Source organism: Zeus faber (assembly GCF_960531495.2).
Source record: "Zeus faber genome assembly, chromosome: 2".
NCBI lineage: Eukaryota > Metazoa > Chordata > Actinopteri > Zeiformes > Zeidae > Zeus > Zeus faber.
In genome coordinates, this window is record NC_137189.1 from 14,690,764 (window position 1) to 14,709,795 (window position 19,032).

At 43.8% G+C, this 19,032-nt stretch overlaps 1 protein-coding gene across 1 annotated transcript in view; it reads left to right on the top strand.

Annotated features, from left to right (window-relative positions):
* Window positions 1-19,032, top strand: part of syne1a (spectrin repeat containing, nuclear envelope 1a) — a gene marked incomplete at its 5' end in the record, with an annotated part of 153,831 nt that overhangs the window by 115,407 nt on the left and 19,392 nt on the right. The window contains 27 exons of the mRNA XM_080023003.1: window positions 204-419; window positions 913-1,014; window positions 1,110-1,229; window positions 1,636-1,836; window positions 1,932-2,105; window positions 2,955-3,086; window positions 3,509-3,705; window positions 4,076-4,208; window positions 4,298-4,480; window positions 6,898-7,047; window positions 7,177-7,353; window positions 7,464-7,619; window positions 7,829-7,984; window positions 8,112-8,282; window positions 8,554-8,687; window positions 8,868-9,072; window positions 9,915-10,097; window positions 10,846-10,992; window positions 11,116-11,270; window positions 11,405-11,552; window positions 11,732-11,826; window positions 12,125-12,359; window positions 12,689-12,883; window positions 13,870-13,995; window positions 15,265-15,420; window positions 15,914-16,072; window positions 16,699-16,865. Of these exons, the coding sequence (XP_079879129.1) occupies window positions 204-419; window positions 913-1,014; window positions 1,110-1,229; window positions 1,636-1,836; window positions 1,932-2,105; window positions 2,955-3,086; window positions 3,509-3,705; window positions 4,076-4,208; window positions 4,298-4,480; window positions 6,898-7,047; window positions 7,177-7,353; window positions 7,464-7,619; window positions 7,829-7,984; window positions 8,112-8,282; window positions 8,554-8,687; window positions 8,868-9,072; window positions 9,915-10,097; window positions 10,846-10,992; window positions 11,116-11,270; window positions 11,405-11,552; window positions 11,732-11,826; window positions 12,125-12,359; window positions 12,689-12,883; window positions 13,870-13,995; window positions 15,265-15,420; window positions 15,914-16,072; window positions 16,699-16,865 (4,373 nt within the window). The remainder of the gene's footprint in view (window positions 1-203; window positions 420-912; window positions 1,015-1,109; window positions 1,230-1,635; window positions 1,837-1,931; window positions 2,106-2,954; window positions 3,087-3,508; window positions 3,706-4,075; window positions 4,209-4,297; window positions 4,481-6,897; window positions 7,048-7,176; window positions 7,354-7,463; window positions 7,620-7,828; window positions 7,985-8,111; window positions 8,283-8,553; window positions 8,688-8,867; window positions 9,073-9,914; window positions 10,098-10,845; window positions 10,993-11,115; window positions 11,271-11,404; window positions 11,553-11,731; window positions 11,827-12,124; window positions 12,360-12,688; window positions 12,884-13,869; window positions 13,996-15,264; window positions 15,421-15,913; window positions 16,073-16,698; window positions 16,866-19,032) is intronic.

The window sequence follows — 19,032 nt, forward strand, 5'->3', positions numbered from 1 at the left end:
TTTCTCTTTGATTTCTCGTATTCATATTTGGGAACATCCCTGTTATGTAATACTTCAATTAACACATGAACATCTATGCTAATACTAATAACAAGATAGTGTGCACAAGATTGGTGCTTTAGATTAAAAAAATAATAATGTTTGTTTTTCAAAAGATATTTATGTTCAAATAAGATGTTCAATTTTGGCCTCCTCCACTCCAGGGCCTGAATAAGGAGCTGAAGGAAGTGCGGGCAGAGGCCAGCCGCTGCAGGGACCTCCTGGGTGGAGGAGTGGGCCGACTGTGTGGTGAGGAAGAGCGAGCCCTAATGGAGGACACCCTGGACGGCCTGCAGGAGAGGCTGGAGCTGCTGGACTCCACCCTGGATCAGCACTGCAATGCCATGAGGGACCGGCTGCAGGAGCACTCAACCATCCAGGTGCTGCCAAGTGCAGACGATGCAGACAATATACTCATATAAAAATATATTCCCCTTATTCATAATTCCTCATTGAAATGTTATCCTGTGCATTTTGTAAACTTCTATCTGTTTTATCCTGTTATTGCACACTGACAAAAAAAAAACTGCTCGGCTTCAGGAATCTCAGTCGACGTGTTTCCGACTGATGATTCGACTCATCAACTTTCAGGGGCAGCCATAATAAAAAAAAAAATTATATATATATATATATATATATATATATATATATAATTATATATTTAAACTGTATAAATTCATGCAAACTTGCACAATTTCCTACTTTTGTCAGAATGTGAATTTTTGATACATGGCTTTTTGTTTATTGACCATTCTTAGGTTTATTGTATATTGCCAAATATTTCTTAGTAAATGTTGCATTTTTTGTTATTTTTTATTTTATTTATTTTCTCATTGTTTTGATCCATCTATCTATCCATCTATCCTCTTGTAGAATGAGTTGAGGATGCTGTCCACGGCTCTGAGTGAGAGTAAACACCAGCTCCTACAGAGGATGGCGGGAACTGTGGACAGACCTGCTCCCAAACAGATAGAGGTGAGAAAAGCCTGTTGAAATGTAATCCCAACTGTAGGTCTCAATAAACAGGGTGCTCTGAGTAAACATCTTGAATTGATTTTGCCTTTTGTTAGACCCTATCAGAGGTGGAGGACAGTATGCGGGAGTTTGAGCAGAGGGTGGCCGAGCTGAAGAGCAGAGCGGACAGTCTCAAGTCGGACCAGGTCTCCAAGCAGGAGCTGCTCAAACTGCAGGTGGGGAGCGCAAAGATTATTATAACTTTTTATTATTATGTTATTATGATTACAGGCGCCATCCTTATCCCCTCCTCTACATCTTTTGTTCTCCATTTTGTTTCTCACTCTATTCTTGTATAAATTCTGTATAAAGTATTCTGTATCATCTTATGGTTGAGTTTGCGGAAAAGCATTTGGGAATTTTCATCATAGAGGATAAAGGACTGTGTTTTACATTCATGACCAAGACAAAAAAGCTAAAACCGATTAGAACCCTTCTTCCTGTCTTAAATAGCGGAATAGACACAATATGAAATGTTGATAATGTATAATAATGCGTTGACTGTGAAAGCCTATGCAACTCATACGTGTATCATGTGGATTATTGTATCCTCAGTATATTGCTTAATGTGTCTCTTGTCAGGATGCTTATGAGGAGCTGGTGCTGATGGTCGGCTCCAGGCGCAGCAGCCTGAACCACAGCTTGTCCCTGAAGGCCCAGTATCAGGCGGCCCTCCACGACCTCACTGACCTGGTGGACACCGCTCAGGACAAGATGGCCGCCGACCAGAAGATGAACGTGGCCTCCGTCATCGAGGTCCAGATGCTGCTGGACAAACACAAAGTGGGGGCTGATTTGCAATAGGAAATCTGATTACATTTGTTTGATAACCTCTAACCTCTTCTAACCTCTGACAACCTCTTTTCCTCCTCTCCCAGGAGTTTTTCCACGGCCTGGAGTGCCACATGATCCTGACCCAGACCTTCTACAGCAAGGTCTCTGGGCTGGTGGTGCAGAGGGAGAGCCAGGCCTTGGAAGAGACCATGGCCTCTGCCCACAGTGTCCTTAAACAGGCCCACAGGAGAGGGGTGGAGCTGGAGGGCATACTGGAGGTATTCAATAATCACAAACACACCTCTTGTATTGTCCACCTTGAAAACAACTAAACAGGGAGTTTCATGTGATTAACCTACGGGAGGAATCGTGTCACTATTCACAAAGATTTACAAATAATAAAATAAATACAAATACAATATGATTCCAAGACCATTCCACATATCTGTAGCAGTTATTGACAAACATAAATATAAATTCAGTATTTTCTAAATACATAATAACCATTTAAAATGAGATATGAATTGCATTAGGAATATTACAATTCATTTGGTAATTGATTAATTGAGACAAGGCAAACAGATCACAAGAATACATAGGTGATGCTACATTTATATAAAAAATGGTTTTGACAACACAAGTAATAAGTAATTTATTTGTGGATGGAGACATATATACATATTTTCTGTTTTTTTTTTTTTTTTTATCTTAATACAGAGTTTGATTGTAGTATTTTTTCATTTTTTTCTACTTTGTATTTGCATTTATTTTATTACCATGTATATATATTTGTGAAGCGGACTTTAACCGTGGAATTCCTTTCATACTACCCAGACCAGATAAAAAACCTTTTCAATGTGATAACCCACTATTCAAATTGAGAAAGGACTATTAGACTTATCTGAAATAGTTGAAGATAATACATTTCTAACAAATAATAATATATAGGGCATATATAGTTTGAAGGCAGATTGGTTGAGCTGAGTTTGAACCTCCCATCCATTCTATCCTTGGAAACAACCTGATAAGATGTTGAATGAGAATATTATTTTCCGGTGACTTTAAATAATCTTTAAAACCCATGCTGGAACCCCCCCCCCCCCCCCCCCCCCCCCGCCCCGTCCCAGTCGTGGAGCCACCTGGTGGAGGACTACCAGGCCCTGTGTCGGCAGCTGGAGGCCGTGGAGTGCAGCATCCCCACTGTGGGTCTGGTGGAGGAGACGGAGGAGAGGCTCAACGACAGGATCAACCTCTACCAGGTAACTGCATTACACACACAAGCAACACATTTTTACTAATGTGTAAATGCTTGTAAATTTTGTATGCATAGCCAAATGAAAAAATATATACTTGTATGTGTTTTTTTTGTTTTGTACACTTTTTATGTGTTCACTATGTATTATATAATATACTAAAATTGTGTTAAATAAAAACCTAAGATGTGCTTGGATACGTATATTAAGAAATATATTTTTCATCGATTTTTGGTTTCTTCTTCTACAGCATATTAATGACTAAAGCTATATTTTAAATCAGTACATAAAGTCCATAAGAAGTACAAATAAATACACTTAAGTATACCAATAAAAAAGTAGAAATATACTTTTAACACATTTATTACAATAAAAATATACTTGCAATATAAATATACAAATGCATAATTTGATCTTTGTTTGTTTAGCACCTGAAGGCCAGCCTGACTGAGCACCAGCCCCAGCTCTACCAGGTCCTGGAGGAGGGAAAGAGGCTGCTGCTCTCTGTCTGCTGCTCCGACCTTGAGAACCAGCTCACCCAGCTGGGCGAGCACTGGCTCGCCTCCACCACCAAGGTCAACAAGGAGCTGCACCGCCTCGACTCCACCCTCAAACACTGGAGCAGGTCTGACTATCCCTCTCTCCATCCGTCTTTCTGTCACATAGTTTTGTCGCTCCATCCAATAAACTAGTTGCTTAAATATAAGTGATGTGCTAAGCAGTGTCAAAGTCCAGTAGTTTACAAACTAAAATCAATGCCTGTATGACTGTAAAAGAGGTTCCCAAACTGGGGTCTGCTGCTCCCCTAGGGGTCTGTGACGGAACTGCATGGGATCCAAAGCAAAACTTGTTATTTTTTATAATAACAAATCATTTTAACATTTTTTTTAACACTATATATATATATATATACGCTCACTAATAAGGGTTAGTGTTTTGTGAGATTTGCACTTTTTAAATGCAAAGTTTAATTTAAATGCCAAACTGTTTTCTAGGTACCAGAGGGAGTCGGGGGAGCTGAGCCAGTGGCTCAGGTCAGCTCTAGACCGCCTGGAGTTCTGGACCACTCAATCGGTGACTGTGCCGCAGGAGCTGGAAACTGTCCGTGACCACCTCTACGCCTTTCTGGTCAGTAACAACCCAGTAATATCACTTGTACTGATTAACAGTAAATTTACATCTAATTTCTATCTCCTTTTTGTGTTTCTGTCTTCTAGGAGTTTTCCAAGGAGGTGGACGCCAAGTCCTCCCTGCGCTCCTCGGTGCTGAGCACAGGGAACCAACTAATGCGCCTGAAGAGGGTGGACACGGCTGGTCTGAGGTCGGCCCTGGCCCAGGTGGACACCCAGTGGGCCGAGCTGCTCACCCAAATACCCATAGTGCAGGAGAAGCTACACCAGGTCTGGTCATAACCGCTCCGTATGAAAACAAATTATAGCATATTTCAATACGTGTTTACACCCATTATTATAAGGCTCCATGGAATATTCATTTCATATGGCCGCTGTCTGTTAATAATGACAGTTGTCAGTTCTCCACTTGGACTCATCCCTCATATCACTCCTCCCACTAATGCTAACACTAGCTAGCAGACATGTCTAATTTCATATTAATAACAGTAAATATGTTAGTCATATGTCGGGCAGTCTTTTACTTCATTTGAAACTCGAGTTCTCACTATGCCTTAAGCTGTCTCTAGACAGCTCCACTGAATAAAGCTAAAACACCCTTTAAATCAACCAAGTCGCAAGGACACACTCCCCTTGCCTCTCTGGATCTCCCTCAACATCCGTGCCAGAGGGATCAAGAGGAGTTAGCCGTGCACCAGGAGTTGCAGGACTTCCGTGTCTGACTTCCGACAGTGAGGCTCCGAGGTGGGGGGGGGGGCAGGTGACAAGGTGCTGCTCACAAACTGTCCCAGGGGCCTTTTCACCAGGAGCTGCTGCGCCTCCTAGAGAGCGCGGTGGCGAAGCTAGGGATCCCGTGGGAAGACCCAGAACCCGCTGCTCCTTCCATGCTGTCCGGAGCATATTTTACGGACGCTAGGGATTGGCTTTCCTGCCCGTGTTCTCTCCCGGTGCCATAGGATTTTAATAAGGAGGTAAGGTCGTCGTGGGATGGTCCTCAGAAGACGCGCTCCCCCATCTAGGAATTCAGCCAATGATCGACCCTGGACACCGAGCCGTAGTTGGGATACCTGGCTATCCCTCTCCCCCCCGGAGGAGTCGCAAGCTGCCACCTGGCCGTGTGATGGGGTTTTCTGTGGTGATGCATCGCCACCTGTGGCTTCACCTATCTCAAATTTCTGTGAAGGAAAAGACCAGGCTCTTGGACGTTCCGGTGAAGGTGTCAGGCCTGCTTCCCTGCCCAGATATTGTGGCCAGAGGCTCAATTTTTGGGCGAATCCGCCCTGGTGCCAGCGCTACCAGAAACCAAGGGGATGGTAGCTCAGGCGGTAGAGCTGGTGGTCTAGTAATCTAAAGGTTGCTGGTTCGATCCCAGGCGCCTCCTGCTAGCATGCTGTAGTGTCCTTGAGCAAGACACTTAACCCCCAATTGCTCCTGATGGCTGCGTCCGTTGGTGATTGAACAATTGTAAGTCGCTTTGGATAAAAGTGTCTGCTAAATGTAATGTAATGTAAAAAAAACAGACCTCTCTGCTTGTGTGAGCATATGGAGACACGCATGCGCAGATTCCCCCTGGGTAGAGAGGACGATTCGAAAGGGCTATGGGCTGCAGTTCGCCCTGCGTCCACCAGCATTCGCTGGTGTCACACAAACGGAAGTCTTGGACTCAACATCCTCCATCTTAGTCCTTGTTGGAGAAGGGTGCCATTCGCCAAGTAGTGGACAGCGAGAGAAACTGCTGCTTTTACAGTAGATATTTGCTCATTCCAAAAAAAAGATGGCTTTTCTCGCCCAATTCTTGATCTGAGAATTTTTACATAAAACATTAAGAAAGCTCCTGCTTTGAATGTTAACACACATTTGCCAGTTGGTCCTTGGAATAGAGGACCTGGACTGGGGGTTCTATATCTCTGCCTTTGGGGTCTTGCATAGGACACATCCGTTCTGACCTGGTCAGTGACTGTTGTGGGTATATAATATGGCATAGTAAGAACTCAAGTTTCGAAATTAAGCAAAACGTTTGGCTTGTGCTAAAACCCTGGTTTTTACGAATGAAGAACGAGAGTGCTTACCGCTGGCCTCACTCACCAGCTCGCTCAAGAGCTGAATAATAATGACATATTATGTCAGAGGAAGTATGACAGGTGGTGACCCAGTATACAGTATATACTGGGGGGTCGGTCGTATGACGGGTGTTCGTGTGGCCCAATTACAACCTATCAGGGCAAAGTTGAGACTTGGTTTGTTTAAAGGGGCTTTCAGCTTTATTCATTGGAGTTGTCTGGAGACAGCTTAGTAAGAACTTTCATTCTTCCTTCATAAAACCAGTGTTGTCGCACAACCCAAACATTTCTTTTGTAGAGATAAAAGTTTGCTACATTGTTGCACTGATTGCTACGTAGACTATTTTTCTTAGCAGAAGCTCTTGAACTTAGCATACTAGTAATAAAATCATTTCAAAGCAACATTCTGTTGTAATGTATTTTATTTAGTAAGTAGTGTGTTATAGCAGTGTGTAATAAGTGGGCTAATGTGCAGCAAAATAACCCCCTTTATTGACCAGACCACCCTATCAGGGTTTATTTTGCGATTATGACCAACCTTCTGGTCATTATACCTTATTTGTTTGTGATGCTGTATTTTTACTCACGAGACTAACACCCGCCCTTCCTCTCTCCTCTCACGTACAGTTACAGATGGAGAAGCTGGCTTCGCGGCACGCCATTACAGAGCTGATGAGCTGGATCTCTCTCATGGAGAACATCATCGAGGAAGACCAGGATAAGATCGTGGGAGCTGTGGGCTCAGAGGCCGTCCAGGACTTTCTTCAGAAGTATAAGGTACGAGTGAAAGCCTAACCCTCACTCAAATTACTTTTTTTTCTGAATGAACATTTATATATTGACTTCCAAAAGCTTTGTTTCTCTTCTCCCCCTTTGACGTCCTTGTTCTGCACCCGCCGTCCACAGGGTTTCCGCATAGACCTGACCTGCAAGCAGCTGACGGTGGATTTTGTCAACCAGTCGGTGCTGCAGATCAGCAGTCAGGATGTGGAGGGGAAGCGCAGCGACAAGACGGACTTTGCAGAAAGGCTGGGAGCTATGAACAGACGCTGGCAGATTCTACAGGGACTCATCAACGAGAAGGTAGAAGTTCCTTTATAGCTCAGTGGGTTAAAAAACGCTACCTAACAATCTTTTTTTACACACCTCTTAAGTTGCTCTTTCTGAACATCTCCGTGCATCTCCAACTTCAGATTCAGCTTTTGGAAGGATTATTGGAAGGTATGTCGGAGCATGAGAATGGAGTCCAGGCCCTGAAGAGCTGGCTCACCCTGCAGGAGGAGAAGCTAAAGAAAAGGCACAGGATTGAGGATGTAGCATCAGTGCAGAACGCACTCAAAGATTGTCAGGTAGGGACTTGGCAACAGGGCCTTAAAAAGTCTTCAATATATGTCTTCAGTTTTACAAATATTAGGCCTTAAGAGTATTATGTAGGCTTATGTAGGCTATTCAACTATTTTACTCTTATTTATTTACTCTATCATTTGATTCCACAAAACAATTTTGAAGTAGATCATTTGTCTTTCCAGTGAAATATTCCCTTCTCACATTTCACCAGGAGTTAGAGGAATTGGTGAAAGAGAAAGAGAAGGATCTCGAGAAGATTGAGGAACGTGGAAGTGTACTGGTCCAGGACAAGAAAGGAGAGGCCTGCTCTGTGGTCAGGGAGTCTCTCAAAGGACTGAACCAGTCCTGGGCCAATCTGGATCACATGGTGAGCCTCCAGTGTGTTTAACATGCACTGCCAATGAAAAATCAGTGGTTCGATCATCGTCATACCTTCATTTACATTTACAATAACAATATTGTATCTCAGTATTATTTATCTCCTCCACCACTAGATAAGTCAGATGAAGGTGAGCCTGCGCTCGGTGCTGGAGCAATGGACGTTGTACCGGCGGGCGGCGGAGGAGATCGATGGCTACCTGATGGAGGGGAGGTACTCTGTGGCCAGGCTGCGCCTCCTCACTGGCTCCCTGGAGGCGGTGCAGCAGCAGATGGAGAGTTTGGAGGTGAGCGGTGGTGATGGTTTACATTACATTACATTACATCAGGTGATGGCGATGGTGTGGGACGTAAGAAAGAGTCGCCTTGTTCCTCAAACATGGTGTTAGAATTCCCCCTGGAAACAAAGGTTTTACTTTGTTTTCACGTCTAGGTTGCCAAATCAAATTGCAGAATTGATTCTTTAGTCTTGTAAAATTGTATTTCTATCCAGAATAAACCATTTATTGTGAAAATGCTGATTCTTAAGTGTATCCTGCCTGCTTGTTTGTGTGTTAGAGCCTCCAGGAGGAGATGGACAAGCAGGAGAGCAGCCTAAGGAAGTTTGGCTCCGTCACACACCAGCTGCTGACTGAGTGCCACCCGTCCGTGGCTGAAACGCTCAACCGGGCACTGCGAGACGTCAATGTCCGGTGGGTTTAACCAGGAAAATAATTAACCAAACTTCTCATGAGGAAAAACTCTGTATACTTAAAAGTACTGTGAGTCTAAAAGTAATCAGTGCTGTGAACCTAAATGCTATTCAAAGCTTAGGTAATGGCATGAGGTCAACCTGTAAATATGATGGTACTCCATCTTCTCGTTCACCTCAGGTGGAACGCTTTACTGGAGCAGATCTCGGAGCAGCTGAGGAGCTGCAAGGCTCTGCAGACGCTGTGGGAGAGCTACAGAGCGCTGCACGGCCACTGTGTGACGGCCGTCCAGAGGCAGGAGGAGAGGGCCCACCGCCTGCTCAGGAGCGCCACCTGCAGGGACATCATGGAAGAGGAGAGCAGTGCCTGGATAAAGGACTGCAACGTAAGTGCAGGAGACATTGATAGATCAGATATAACAATATTATATGTTGGGCTGTCAAAGTTAACATGCTAACGCAAATTTGTTTTAACGCCACTCGTTTCTTTGACGCATTAACACACGTTCTGTTATGATGACCGTTTGCCTGACCCATAGTTTAGGAATCAGATAGCATTAACGTTAAGTCGGATGGCGATGGTCAGCGGTGATTCTAGGATTCTCGGAAAAATAACTATTGGTTATTTTTTATTTTTAGGATTGCTGTTGATGGCCTGATTGTCAATTTTCACATTTCTCTGTTTATTTTAGGTTTATTTTATTTAGCCAATTCTTTTTGTTTTTTAATTGATTGTTGGCTGGTTTATTGCTTGTGGCTGATTCTTCTATATTTATATTCTATTGCTTTACTCCATGTGACTTTTTGTTATTGTTTTTGATGGGACTATTTATCTATCCATCTATCCATCTATCATCTATCCATCCATCTATCCATCCATCTATCCATCTATCTATCCATCTATCCACCTATCTATCATTTTAAGAGCTCAGTCTCATAGTTTGAAGCTAGATCAAATCACCAATTTCGGCTTAAAAAAACATACGATATTGACGATGTGGTTCACGATACGATTCTGTATCTGTTAAACTGATGTTTGATTACGTAATGGGAATTGTTACCAACTTTTAAGGATACCATTTGAACATTTCAAAAACATTCCAAACAAAGTATCGATATTACAATTTTGAAACCAATTAAAAATTTGAAATGATGGAATTGAATGATATTGGGGTATCACATAATTTTAGAACCTTTCTGTAACAATGTGACAACGCTGTCCCTGCAGGACTGTCTGGGGGAGCAGGCCTCAGCACAGCAGGCCTTGCAGCAGCTGCAGGCAATGGCGGAGCAGCTGAAGAGCCAGGTCGATGCCTCCTCCATGGCTGCGCTGCAGTCTGACCACCTGTCACTCACACACCGGCTGGCGGCGCTGGAGCACGCCCTCCACAGGCAGCAGGACGTGTTGCAGGTTGGGTTATTCTCAATTCAAATGGTTATAAATAAATGAGAAATACTATACATGTTGTTACAGCATTTTTCTTTTAATCATATTAACCCTCAATATACCATGTTGGCAGGGCCGTTGCAAGGAATTCTGGGCCTTGTGATGATGTGATGCTTTTATTTGTGGCATTATGTGCAACCCCACATTTGCCTTTTTTGTCTTTCACTTTTATCTTTTAGTTTTTGAGCCCTTGATTTAGAGGCGATAGGATGACAGAAAAGGCTTAATTTGCTAGTGTGGTAGTGTGTGGGCGGGTACTCTTTTTGCCAGTTTAAAATAAAGAAATGTCTGCTTTTGGCAACCCTATTTTTTCATCATAGATTCAATTAATTAGGTAATAGTACATTCATTAATATTTTTTATTATTCCAGTGACACATGCACTGGGATCTTTTGTTTATGGAAACACCTCATTTGTCCAGACATTGTGGGATCCCTATGCAGAGGTGGAAAATCCAGATTCAAAAAGTAAAATTCCACCTCAGGGTTTAGAGTCAAGCAAGTAGATTTTGTTTTACAATCAGCCCAGAAGTCCAACTGATGAGTGAAATCAGCTGATCAGTGCATGGCTGTAGCAAAAATATAATATAATATTAATATGGCGGGACTTTTAACTTTCTGAACCTGGAATTTTTCCACCTCAGATCCTCTGTGTGTATAAATGTATGGTCCTTGTGTAAAAATTACAAAACGTGTGTGTTCTCTCACTCCAGTGTGGAGCTCAGGACTGCGGCGGGTTCACAGAGCAGCTGGACGCGTTGAGCCGCGAGGCCGCAGAAGCCGAGGAGGTGCTGAAGGAGGCCGAACCCCTCGGATCCTCCAAGCTCGCCGTCATCCAGGAGCGAATGGAGAAACTCAAGGTATCAAAAGATTCTCTGACAGCACATTTGGAATGAAATGATGTTCTACCTGCACCAATGTGGAAGAAGAACACCCAGTACAGTATGAACCATCATATAAAAAGCCTGTTTTTGTGTTTCCAGGTCCACCTGCTGAAGCTGAGCAGCCTGTCTCCAGACATGGAGCGCCTCAGCGAGTCGGCCTACAGGCTTCCCCTCAGCGACGGAGACATCAAGCGCCTGCAGGGTCTCAACAGAGAGTGGGCGGCCCACACTGCTCACCTCACTGAGAGATTCAGGTATTCAGGCCTTTCATTTCTGTTTGGAAACATGGTCTCTCCCGGAAAACTGACAGAAAGAGATGATTCAGAAGACTAGAAGAGAAGATGGTGATTGGTGTTCCATCATGCTCCATCTGTCCCCCCCCCTGCAGTAAGTTGCAAGCGGTGCTGCTCCAGCACCAGGGCTTCCTCCAGAAGTGCGAGGCCTGGATGTACTTCTTGTCCCAGACGGAGCAGAAGCTGGCCGCCGAAATCTCCGGCAACTACGCCAATCTGCTAGAGCAACAGAGAGACCACGAGGTCAGAGGATGTGTGTGTATATAGTTTAAAATTTGGGAAAATGTTCATATATCATAGAGGACTTACTCTATGTGTGTGTGTGTGTGTGTGTGTGTGTGTGTGTGTGTGTGTGTGTGTGTGTGTGTGTGTGTGTGTGTGTGTGTGTGTGTGTGTGTGTGTGTGTGTGTGTGTGTGTGCAGTTGTTCCAGGCAGAGATGTTCAGCAGGCAGCAGATCCTCTACTCTATCATCAGTGACGGCCACAACATGCTGGATCAGGGACAAGTGAACGACAGGTGGAAACATTAAGTCTCACTGCCAGTTTACACTGCCACACATGATTTAAAAGGAACTCTACTTCCCAAGACTATTGTAAAAGCTTGACGTTTCCATCTATAAATTAAAGAGCCAAAATAAAACTTATCAAAATGTTCAAAAACTTCCCTGCTTACTTCCAAGGTCCAACTTCTCCAGTGAACCATTATAAAAAAAAATGTGACACCCCCCCACCTTCTCATTTAAGGTTTGGCCTAAATTAAACTTTAATGTTTTTCTAATCCGGAGAACATCCATTTTCCCCTGTTCCTCCACCAGAGAGGACTTCAGCCTGAAGCTGGCGCTGCTCAGTAACCAGTGGCAGGGCGTGGTGCGGCGGACCCAGCAGCGCCGGGGCATCATCGACAGCCTGGTCCGCCAGTGGCAGAGCTACCGGGAGATGGCGGAGAAGCTGCGGCGGTGGCTGCAAGAAGTGAGCCGTGACCCGGACGTGCATCAGCCGGGGGAGCCGGTGGCCCTGCAGCAGGCCAGAACCATGCTGGACCAGATCCAGGTTGGTTTGAACTTAACAATATTGTCAGTAACTTACAGTATATAACATTTTTTGTGTATTACCGAATGGTGGCCTACTTAAAAAAGGAAAAGGTGGAGAATCACTGACCTAGCTAATGATTTGCTTGCAAGGTTCACTAAGATACCCCAAATACCAATAAAATGACAGCTTTGCTTACTTTCAGACCTTAACTGAGCTCTTAAAATTGACCTAACCTCCAACCCCACCCTCCCTTTCTCAAAAAACGTCCCTCCCCGTACCGCCAACCGTAGCTCCCATTAGTTAACCTGCGTCCCCTATATCCCCGCGCCGTGTCTCCGCTCCTCCAGCTGAGGGAGCGTGTACTCCAGCGGCAGCAGGGCAGCTACATCCTGGTGGTGGAGGCCGGGCGGAGCCTGTTGCTGTCGGCCGACGCCCGGGCGGAGTCGGCGCTGCAGACGGAGCTGATGGAGACACAGGAAAGGTGGCGCCACGCCCACCACCGCCTGGACCAGCAGAAGAGGGAGCTGCACGCCTTGCTGAAGGTCAGTAGAAATGGGAAATGTATTATTGATGTAATCTATATATATTGACTATATTTATTGAGTATGGGAGGTTAAGCACTAGTTGGTCGGTGGTGTTGCTGGTGGGTTAGTTTGTTCCAGTTGAGTCCTTATCCTTGGCCCCTTGTGTCACTTTGGGAAATCAAGAGGACTTAATCCTTTATACTAGAGCTGGGCAATATGAAAGAATATATTCTCATAATAATCCTTTGGCTTTTGGGCAACATTGATATAAATCATGCCTGACAATAACTGTTGCTCAGTTGCCCTGTGCAACAATAAGCACTCTGTGTGTTTAGAAACTTCCACCAAGGAAAATGAGCACAAATACACAAAGATGAAGATGGTTATTTCAGGACTGCCACACACACACACACACACACACACACACACTGGCTGCACAGTGCAGCCGACTGCAATGACGTGGACACAGCAAGGTAGATTTTACTGAAAGGGGAGAGCTATATAGTTCGCTTTTTCCGTCTATCTATCTTTCCTAGTCTCTTTCACTCCTCTTTTTCTCACATTCTCTCTCTCCTTCCTAGTCCCAACATCCTGCCGTCTTAGTGCTTAGAGAGTTGCTCCTGGCACTGAGTGGGTATTCTCATCCTCTAAAATGTCATTTCTTGCTTGAGTTCTTGCTTGTTTGAGTATTTATTCATTCATTCACCATATCAATCATGGTGTTTATTTGGCTCTAAAAATATCTTGGATCCCTGTTGTGGTGCTAGTTCTGTGTTTGTCAGCATTTTTCTGCTGCATCACGCTGCCTCACACTGTTGCCAGGGAGGTTCACAAGCTGACTTGGCTTCAGTCTTTCTGAGGAAAGGGACGTAGACCCCTGTTATCACACCTTCTGCTAATTGTTGAGGTTCGGGTAGATTTTGCAGGTTTTAATTGAGATTATGTACAGTATATGTGTTTGTGTGTATTGTATAGTTAATTATTGTGTTTATGTCTGTGTGTAGAACTGGGAGCGCTGTGAGAAAGGCATCGACGCGTCGCTGGAAAAGCTGAGGGCCTTCAAGAAGAAGCTGTCCGTGCCACTGCCCGACCACCACGAGGAGCTGCACTCTGAGCAGATTCGCTGCAAGGTGCGAGGGAGTGTTCTCTTAATACGTGGACGTAATGATCACTGTATGTCCATCTGTCTTTCTCTAATTTATACAGCGCGTACTGTACGCCCTCTCTCTCGCTATCTCTCTCACTTTATACATGTATTATGTATATACAGTATATAATATATACTGTATATACATAATATATCTATAGATCCTACATTGTGTGTCTCTATATATCATATTATGATATATACAGACCCACAATGTAGGATCTTCCAGAACTTGTGTTATTATGTTTCATATCATTTTTATGTGTGTTAACAATATAACAAAACAACATCATAATTTTTACGTAGAGGTTAAAAAAACTTTCCTCTCTTAAATCAGGAATTCACCATTTTTTCTCAGGCGTTCCTTTGCAGCTTTATACTAATGTGTAAATAATTTTCTTGTAGCATAATTATTCCTACATAATTATTGCTGATTTATGTGTGTGGGGGGGGCGGGAGGGGTTCTATGTTGGCTCTGATCAAGGCCGTTCATCTTGCTTGTAGACATGTTTTATGCATCACATGGCACCATGATGCCTCTCCCCTGGGAGAGGGGAGGAAAGGGGGGGCATGGAGAAATTATTGCTGCCTCTATAGTTGGCCTCTGTCCTCTAGCAGCATCAGCTGGTGAGAGGAGGATGGGTGGAGAGAGAGAGAGAGAGAGAGACAGAGAGAGCATGAGTATGTATGATATGCAGAAAGAGAGCCACAGAATCTGCCTTAGGGACTGTGTATTTATATATGTGTGCGCGTGTGTGTGTGTGTGTGTGTGTGTGTGTGTGTGTGTGTGTGTGTGTGTGTGTGTGTGTGTGTGTTGGGGGGGGATTTGCTTTTGTGCGTTTGCGCGTGGCGTAATAAAGAGATTCTTCGGGAACACAAATCATTACACCACAGTGCAGTCGTCAGAGTGACGGAGGCGGAGGAGGACATGCAAGGTTATTATCACCTTATTCTACGAAGGATTTTCTGTGGATATTCTGAGGATATTTTTGGTTGTTAGTGGTTTTTGTTATGTCTTTCTGTGATTATAAAGGGTTGCTGAATGTCTGGTGTAGCTGGTTTTATCTTCTTATTGACTCATCATTTCCAATTGAGGAAGGATGTAACGACAAGTTTAGCTTGAGCACTTACTTGTCTGGGGTTACTTAAGTATATATATATACAACTCCCCCAAATCTATTGTCGGGAGAAAATGACGTGGATTATGTCTCTCCACATCCTTTACGTGGTATTCCTTGTCATGTGGTTGCAGGAGCTGGAGGGCAGCGTCGACAGCTGGACCAGCGACCTCACGTCCTTGTTCCTGCTGAGGGACTCCCTGGAGGGTGTGGTCAGCGCTGACGACCTCACTGTGCTGCGGGAGCGCCTCCGGCTGCTGCAGAGCCAGTGGGAGGAGATCTGCCACCAGGTAGACACAATATAAAACATATTGTACTTTTTATGCATTATGCATGCATCTATCTTATTATATATCCTTCATCTGTTAAATTAACAACAATAATTCCCTTCACACACACATGACTTTGTTTTTTGGGAGATGTCCACTCTCTCCACTTTCTCTGTTACAAACTGCATTTCACTGCCTAAGGTTGGAAAATAATTCAATGAAGTACATCCTTGCCTGACAACGTGTGTTCTAAAAAAACATGTTGTATTGGCTTCAAAGACCAAAAGTTGATGAATTGAACAGGTTTGATTCGGTTTATTGATTTTCTTAACACTAGCTCTGATGGCACATGGCATATTACAATGGCCTGTTGTTTTAACAACACCGTCATGTGAGAGGAAACATTCTTAATATTCTTAACCTAGTTTTGGGAAGGCTAGGAATTCCGGGACCTTGTTCATTCACTCTCTCTCTATCTCTGTTCCTTTCTACCTTCACTCCCCTCCCACACCAGATTTCCCTGCGGAAGCAGCAGGTGAGTGAGAAGCTGAACGAGTGGGCAGTGTTCAATGAGAAGAACAAGGAGCTCTGCGACTGGCTCACCCAAATGGAAAGCAGGGTCTCCCAGAATGGAGACATCAGCATCGAGGAGATGATCGACAAGCTGCGCAAGGTAATTTGGCCACATCATCCCATTCTTCTAGTGGCCGTGTTGATAATTGCACACACACACATGAATAAATAAGCCTGAAAACAGCAAATGTTGAAGTTGGATCTTGACTATTACGCTGGGCCGAAGTCAGATCCAAGCATATTTTATCTGGGCTGTCTTGTCATTGTGTATTAATTAATATTTCTGAATTTCTTTTAGCAACTTATTTATAAAAATATATATATCCTGGTCATAATATTAACGTTTCTGTATAAATGTGATCAAATTGGTGTTACGGATAGTAAGTGTTGCTCAGCAGTGCCATCCGCTGGTTGAAATCAGCACAACGTGTGCAGGGAGGATGCTGACATAGATTAGTACTTCATGCTACGTCACAAATTGCATTGACTTCATCAGATCTCTGATCAGTGATCAATACAGTAAAATGAGGAGTTTTCAAATGATCCGTTATCAATACACTCCTGTTTGCTTTTCATGTTCACACCCTGCATGTTAGCTAGGTGAGCTAGCTGAACGATAGGTAAAATGGTTTGCTCACACTGCATAAATACATTTTGCAGTGGAAGTCCTCAAGCCTTAATTTCTTTATACTCCCAACCTCCCTGGTGTCCCCTCGTTCTCCTCAGGACTACCAGGAGGAGATCAGCGTGGCCGAGGAGAACAAGCAGCAGCTGCAGGTGATGGGCGAGCGTCTGGCCCAGGCCAGCCAGGACAGCAAGGCCGCTGAGATCCAGCACAAGCTCAGCAAGGTCAGCGAGCGCTGGCAGCACCTGCTGGACCTCATCGCCGCCAGGTGAGCCCCTGGCCTGGGTCATATAATCTATAACATACTGTATATGAACTTCAGAATCGGAATCTGGCTTCATTGGCCAAGTATGATATAAACATACATTTTGTTTTCTTAACTAATTGCGGGGCAAAATATACTCTTTCTATATATTATATCTTGTTTTTACACAAGACTACATTATAAAGGCAAAAACAAGCCCTATTCATATTTAAGTCATATTTTTAGTCACTTTGATGAATCCACAAGATCACTTCCTCATCATGAGATCCGTTTTGCATATTCGCTCCCTCCACCATGTCCCAGAATGCATTGCTTAGTGTCCCAGTGCAGCAGGGGTTTGAATGGGGTTTGTGACGTGTTTAGGCATGGCTTGTTGCCATGGTTACCTCGGGAACTTTGGAACTTGTGCAGAACTAATTTCCACACAATGCAGCTGAGGCGTTCCTCTACTGAAGCAGCAAACAACAAAAATGCTGCGTCCCTTATTCCTTTCTTTTTTCTACTCCATCTGTGGCTTCTTTTCTTACTTGGATTTAAGAAAATGTCCCATTCATTTCAATAGATACAAATCACAAATTTTGAAATGTCTGTTCGGTAGTTCATTATGAAGCCATTTTTGTGGCTAAAATGGTTTAACAAAAACACTATTTTTTTCTCATTTGAGTGGTGTTTTCACTTTGTTTCCATATAATTTCAAATAGAATCCACTTTATAGTTTGCTGAATGGGAGGTGAACTCACCATAACCCAAATGCTCCGTTCTCACCCCCTCCTCTCCTTCCCTCACTCTCTGCTGTTGCTCCCTGAGACTGGAATGGAGTAGGGAAGGGGGAGGGAAGAGGGGGGGGGGCAGTGGGTGACCTCACCCGAAAACAGCTGCAACGTCCTGTCTTCTGGTATTTGTGCCAAACTGAGGTTCAAGACGAGGAGACCATTGTTTTCAAAAATTGAAGAGGGTTGTTGTTTGGTATGATTTGCAATTGTATTTTATTATGTTGGGTTATTCTGAAGCGACTTTTCTTTCCTACGTTCTCGGGAAGGTTTTTCTTTTTTTTTTCATCACTTTCGAGGAAGTTTTCCTGGATTGTACTTTCCTGGAATGCTCTTTGTATCGGAAAGTTCTGCCGTACTTTCGACCTTGCAGCTGCAGTGGCTCATTCAGAGCTCACACCGTGCACACGTCTGCTCTGTGACATTCCAGCTCCATGCCACATGCCTCTGACTGTAAGTCCCGCTTTTAGAAACAGCCGCACTTGTCACTCTCAGGCACTCCTGACACACACACACACACACACACACACACACACACACACACACACACACACACACACACACACACACACACACACACACACACTGTTTTGGGTCCCCTTTTTCTTTTTTTTTCTTTGAGTCACACTTGTGCCACCCTACAAACAGACATTCATGCAAAGCCACCCACCCTCTCTAAAGACAACCTGTAGAGAAAGTCCCATTCGGAGTTCTCGGACGAAAGAGAAAGGAGCTCTGAAAGACCCTGAGATTAACGCTGACTTTTTGGGAAATTCCTCACCCCCATGGTTTTGGATTTGGGTGCAGATGACATGGCGGGCTGCCAGAGCGAGGAGTCAGATCTGCCGGAATGCGACTGCGACGTCAACAGGCAGGACCATCTTGGATATTTAAACTCAAAACGTTTTTTTTCTTGAGCATTAAACTTGTGTTGTTCAGGCTGGACTTTTAAACATAGACATTTTTAACATTGTTTTCTTCCCCAAATAGGAAAGTGATTTAACTACTGCAGAGTAGAGGATGTAAAGCTTGGGTGCTGTTTCTGATGTACAACATCCGATCAGCAACATTTAGGATTGAAAAATGTTTCAGCTTTGTGGTTTTGTGCATATTTGCCACATCAGAAAATGTAATTAGTGCTTGCATTAGCAAATTCTGCAAATTTATATGATCATCAATGTTGCATACTTTATTGACTTTCTCCAATACACCTCACAAGTAAACCTCTCCCACCTGACTAGTACTAGATGTCCTTTAACAAACCCTCATATAATTATTTCACCCAAATCATTTAACATATAGAATCTGATCAGTTAAACACATTAAATAGCTCATATTAAACACAATGATTTAATGACTAAGCAAGCTTGGAGGCATACTGTAACACAGGTGTACTCCTC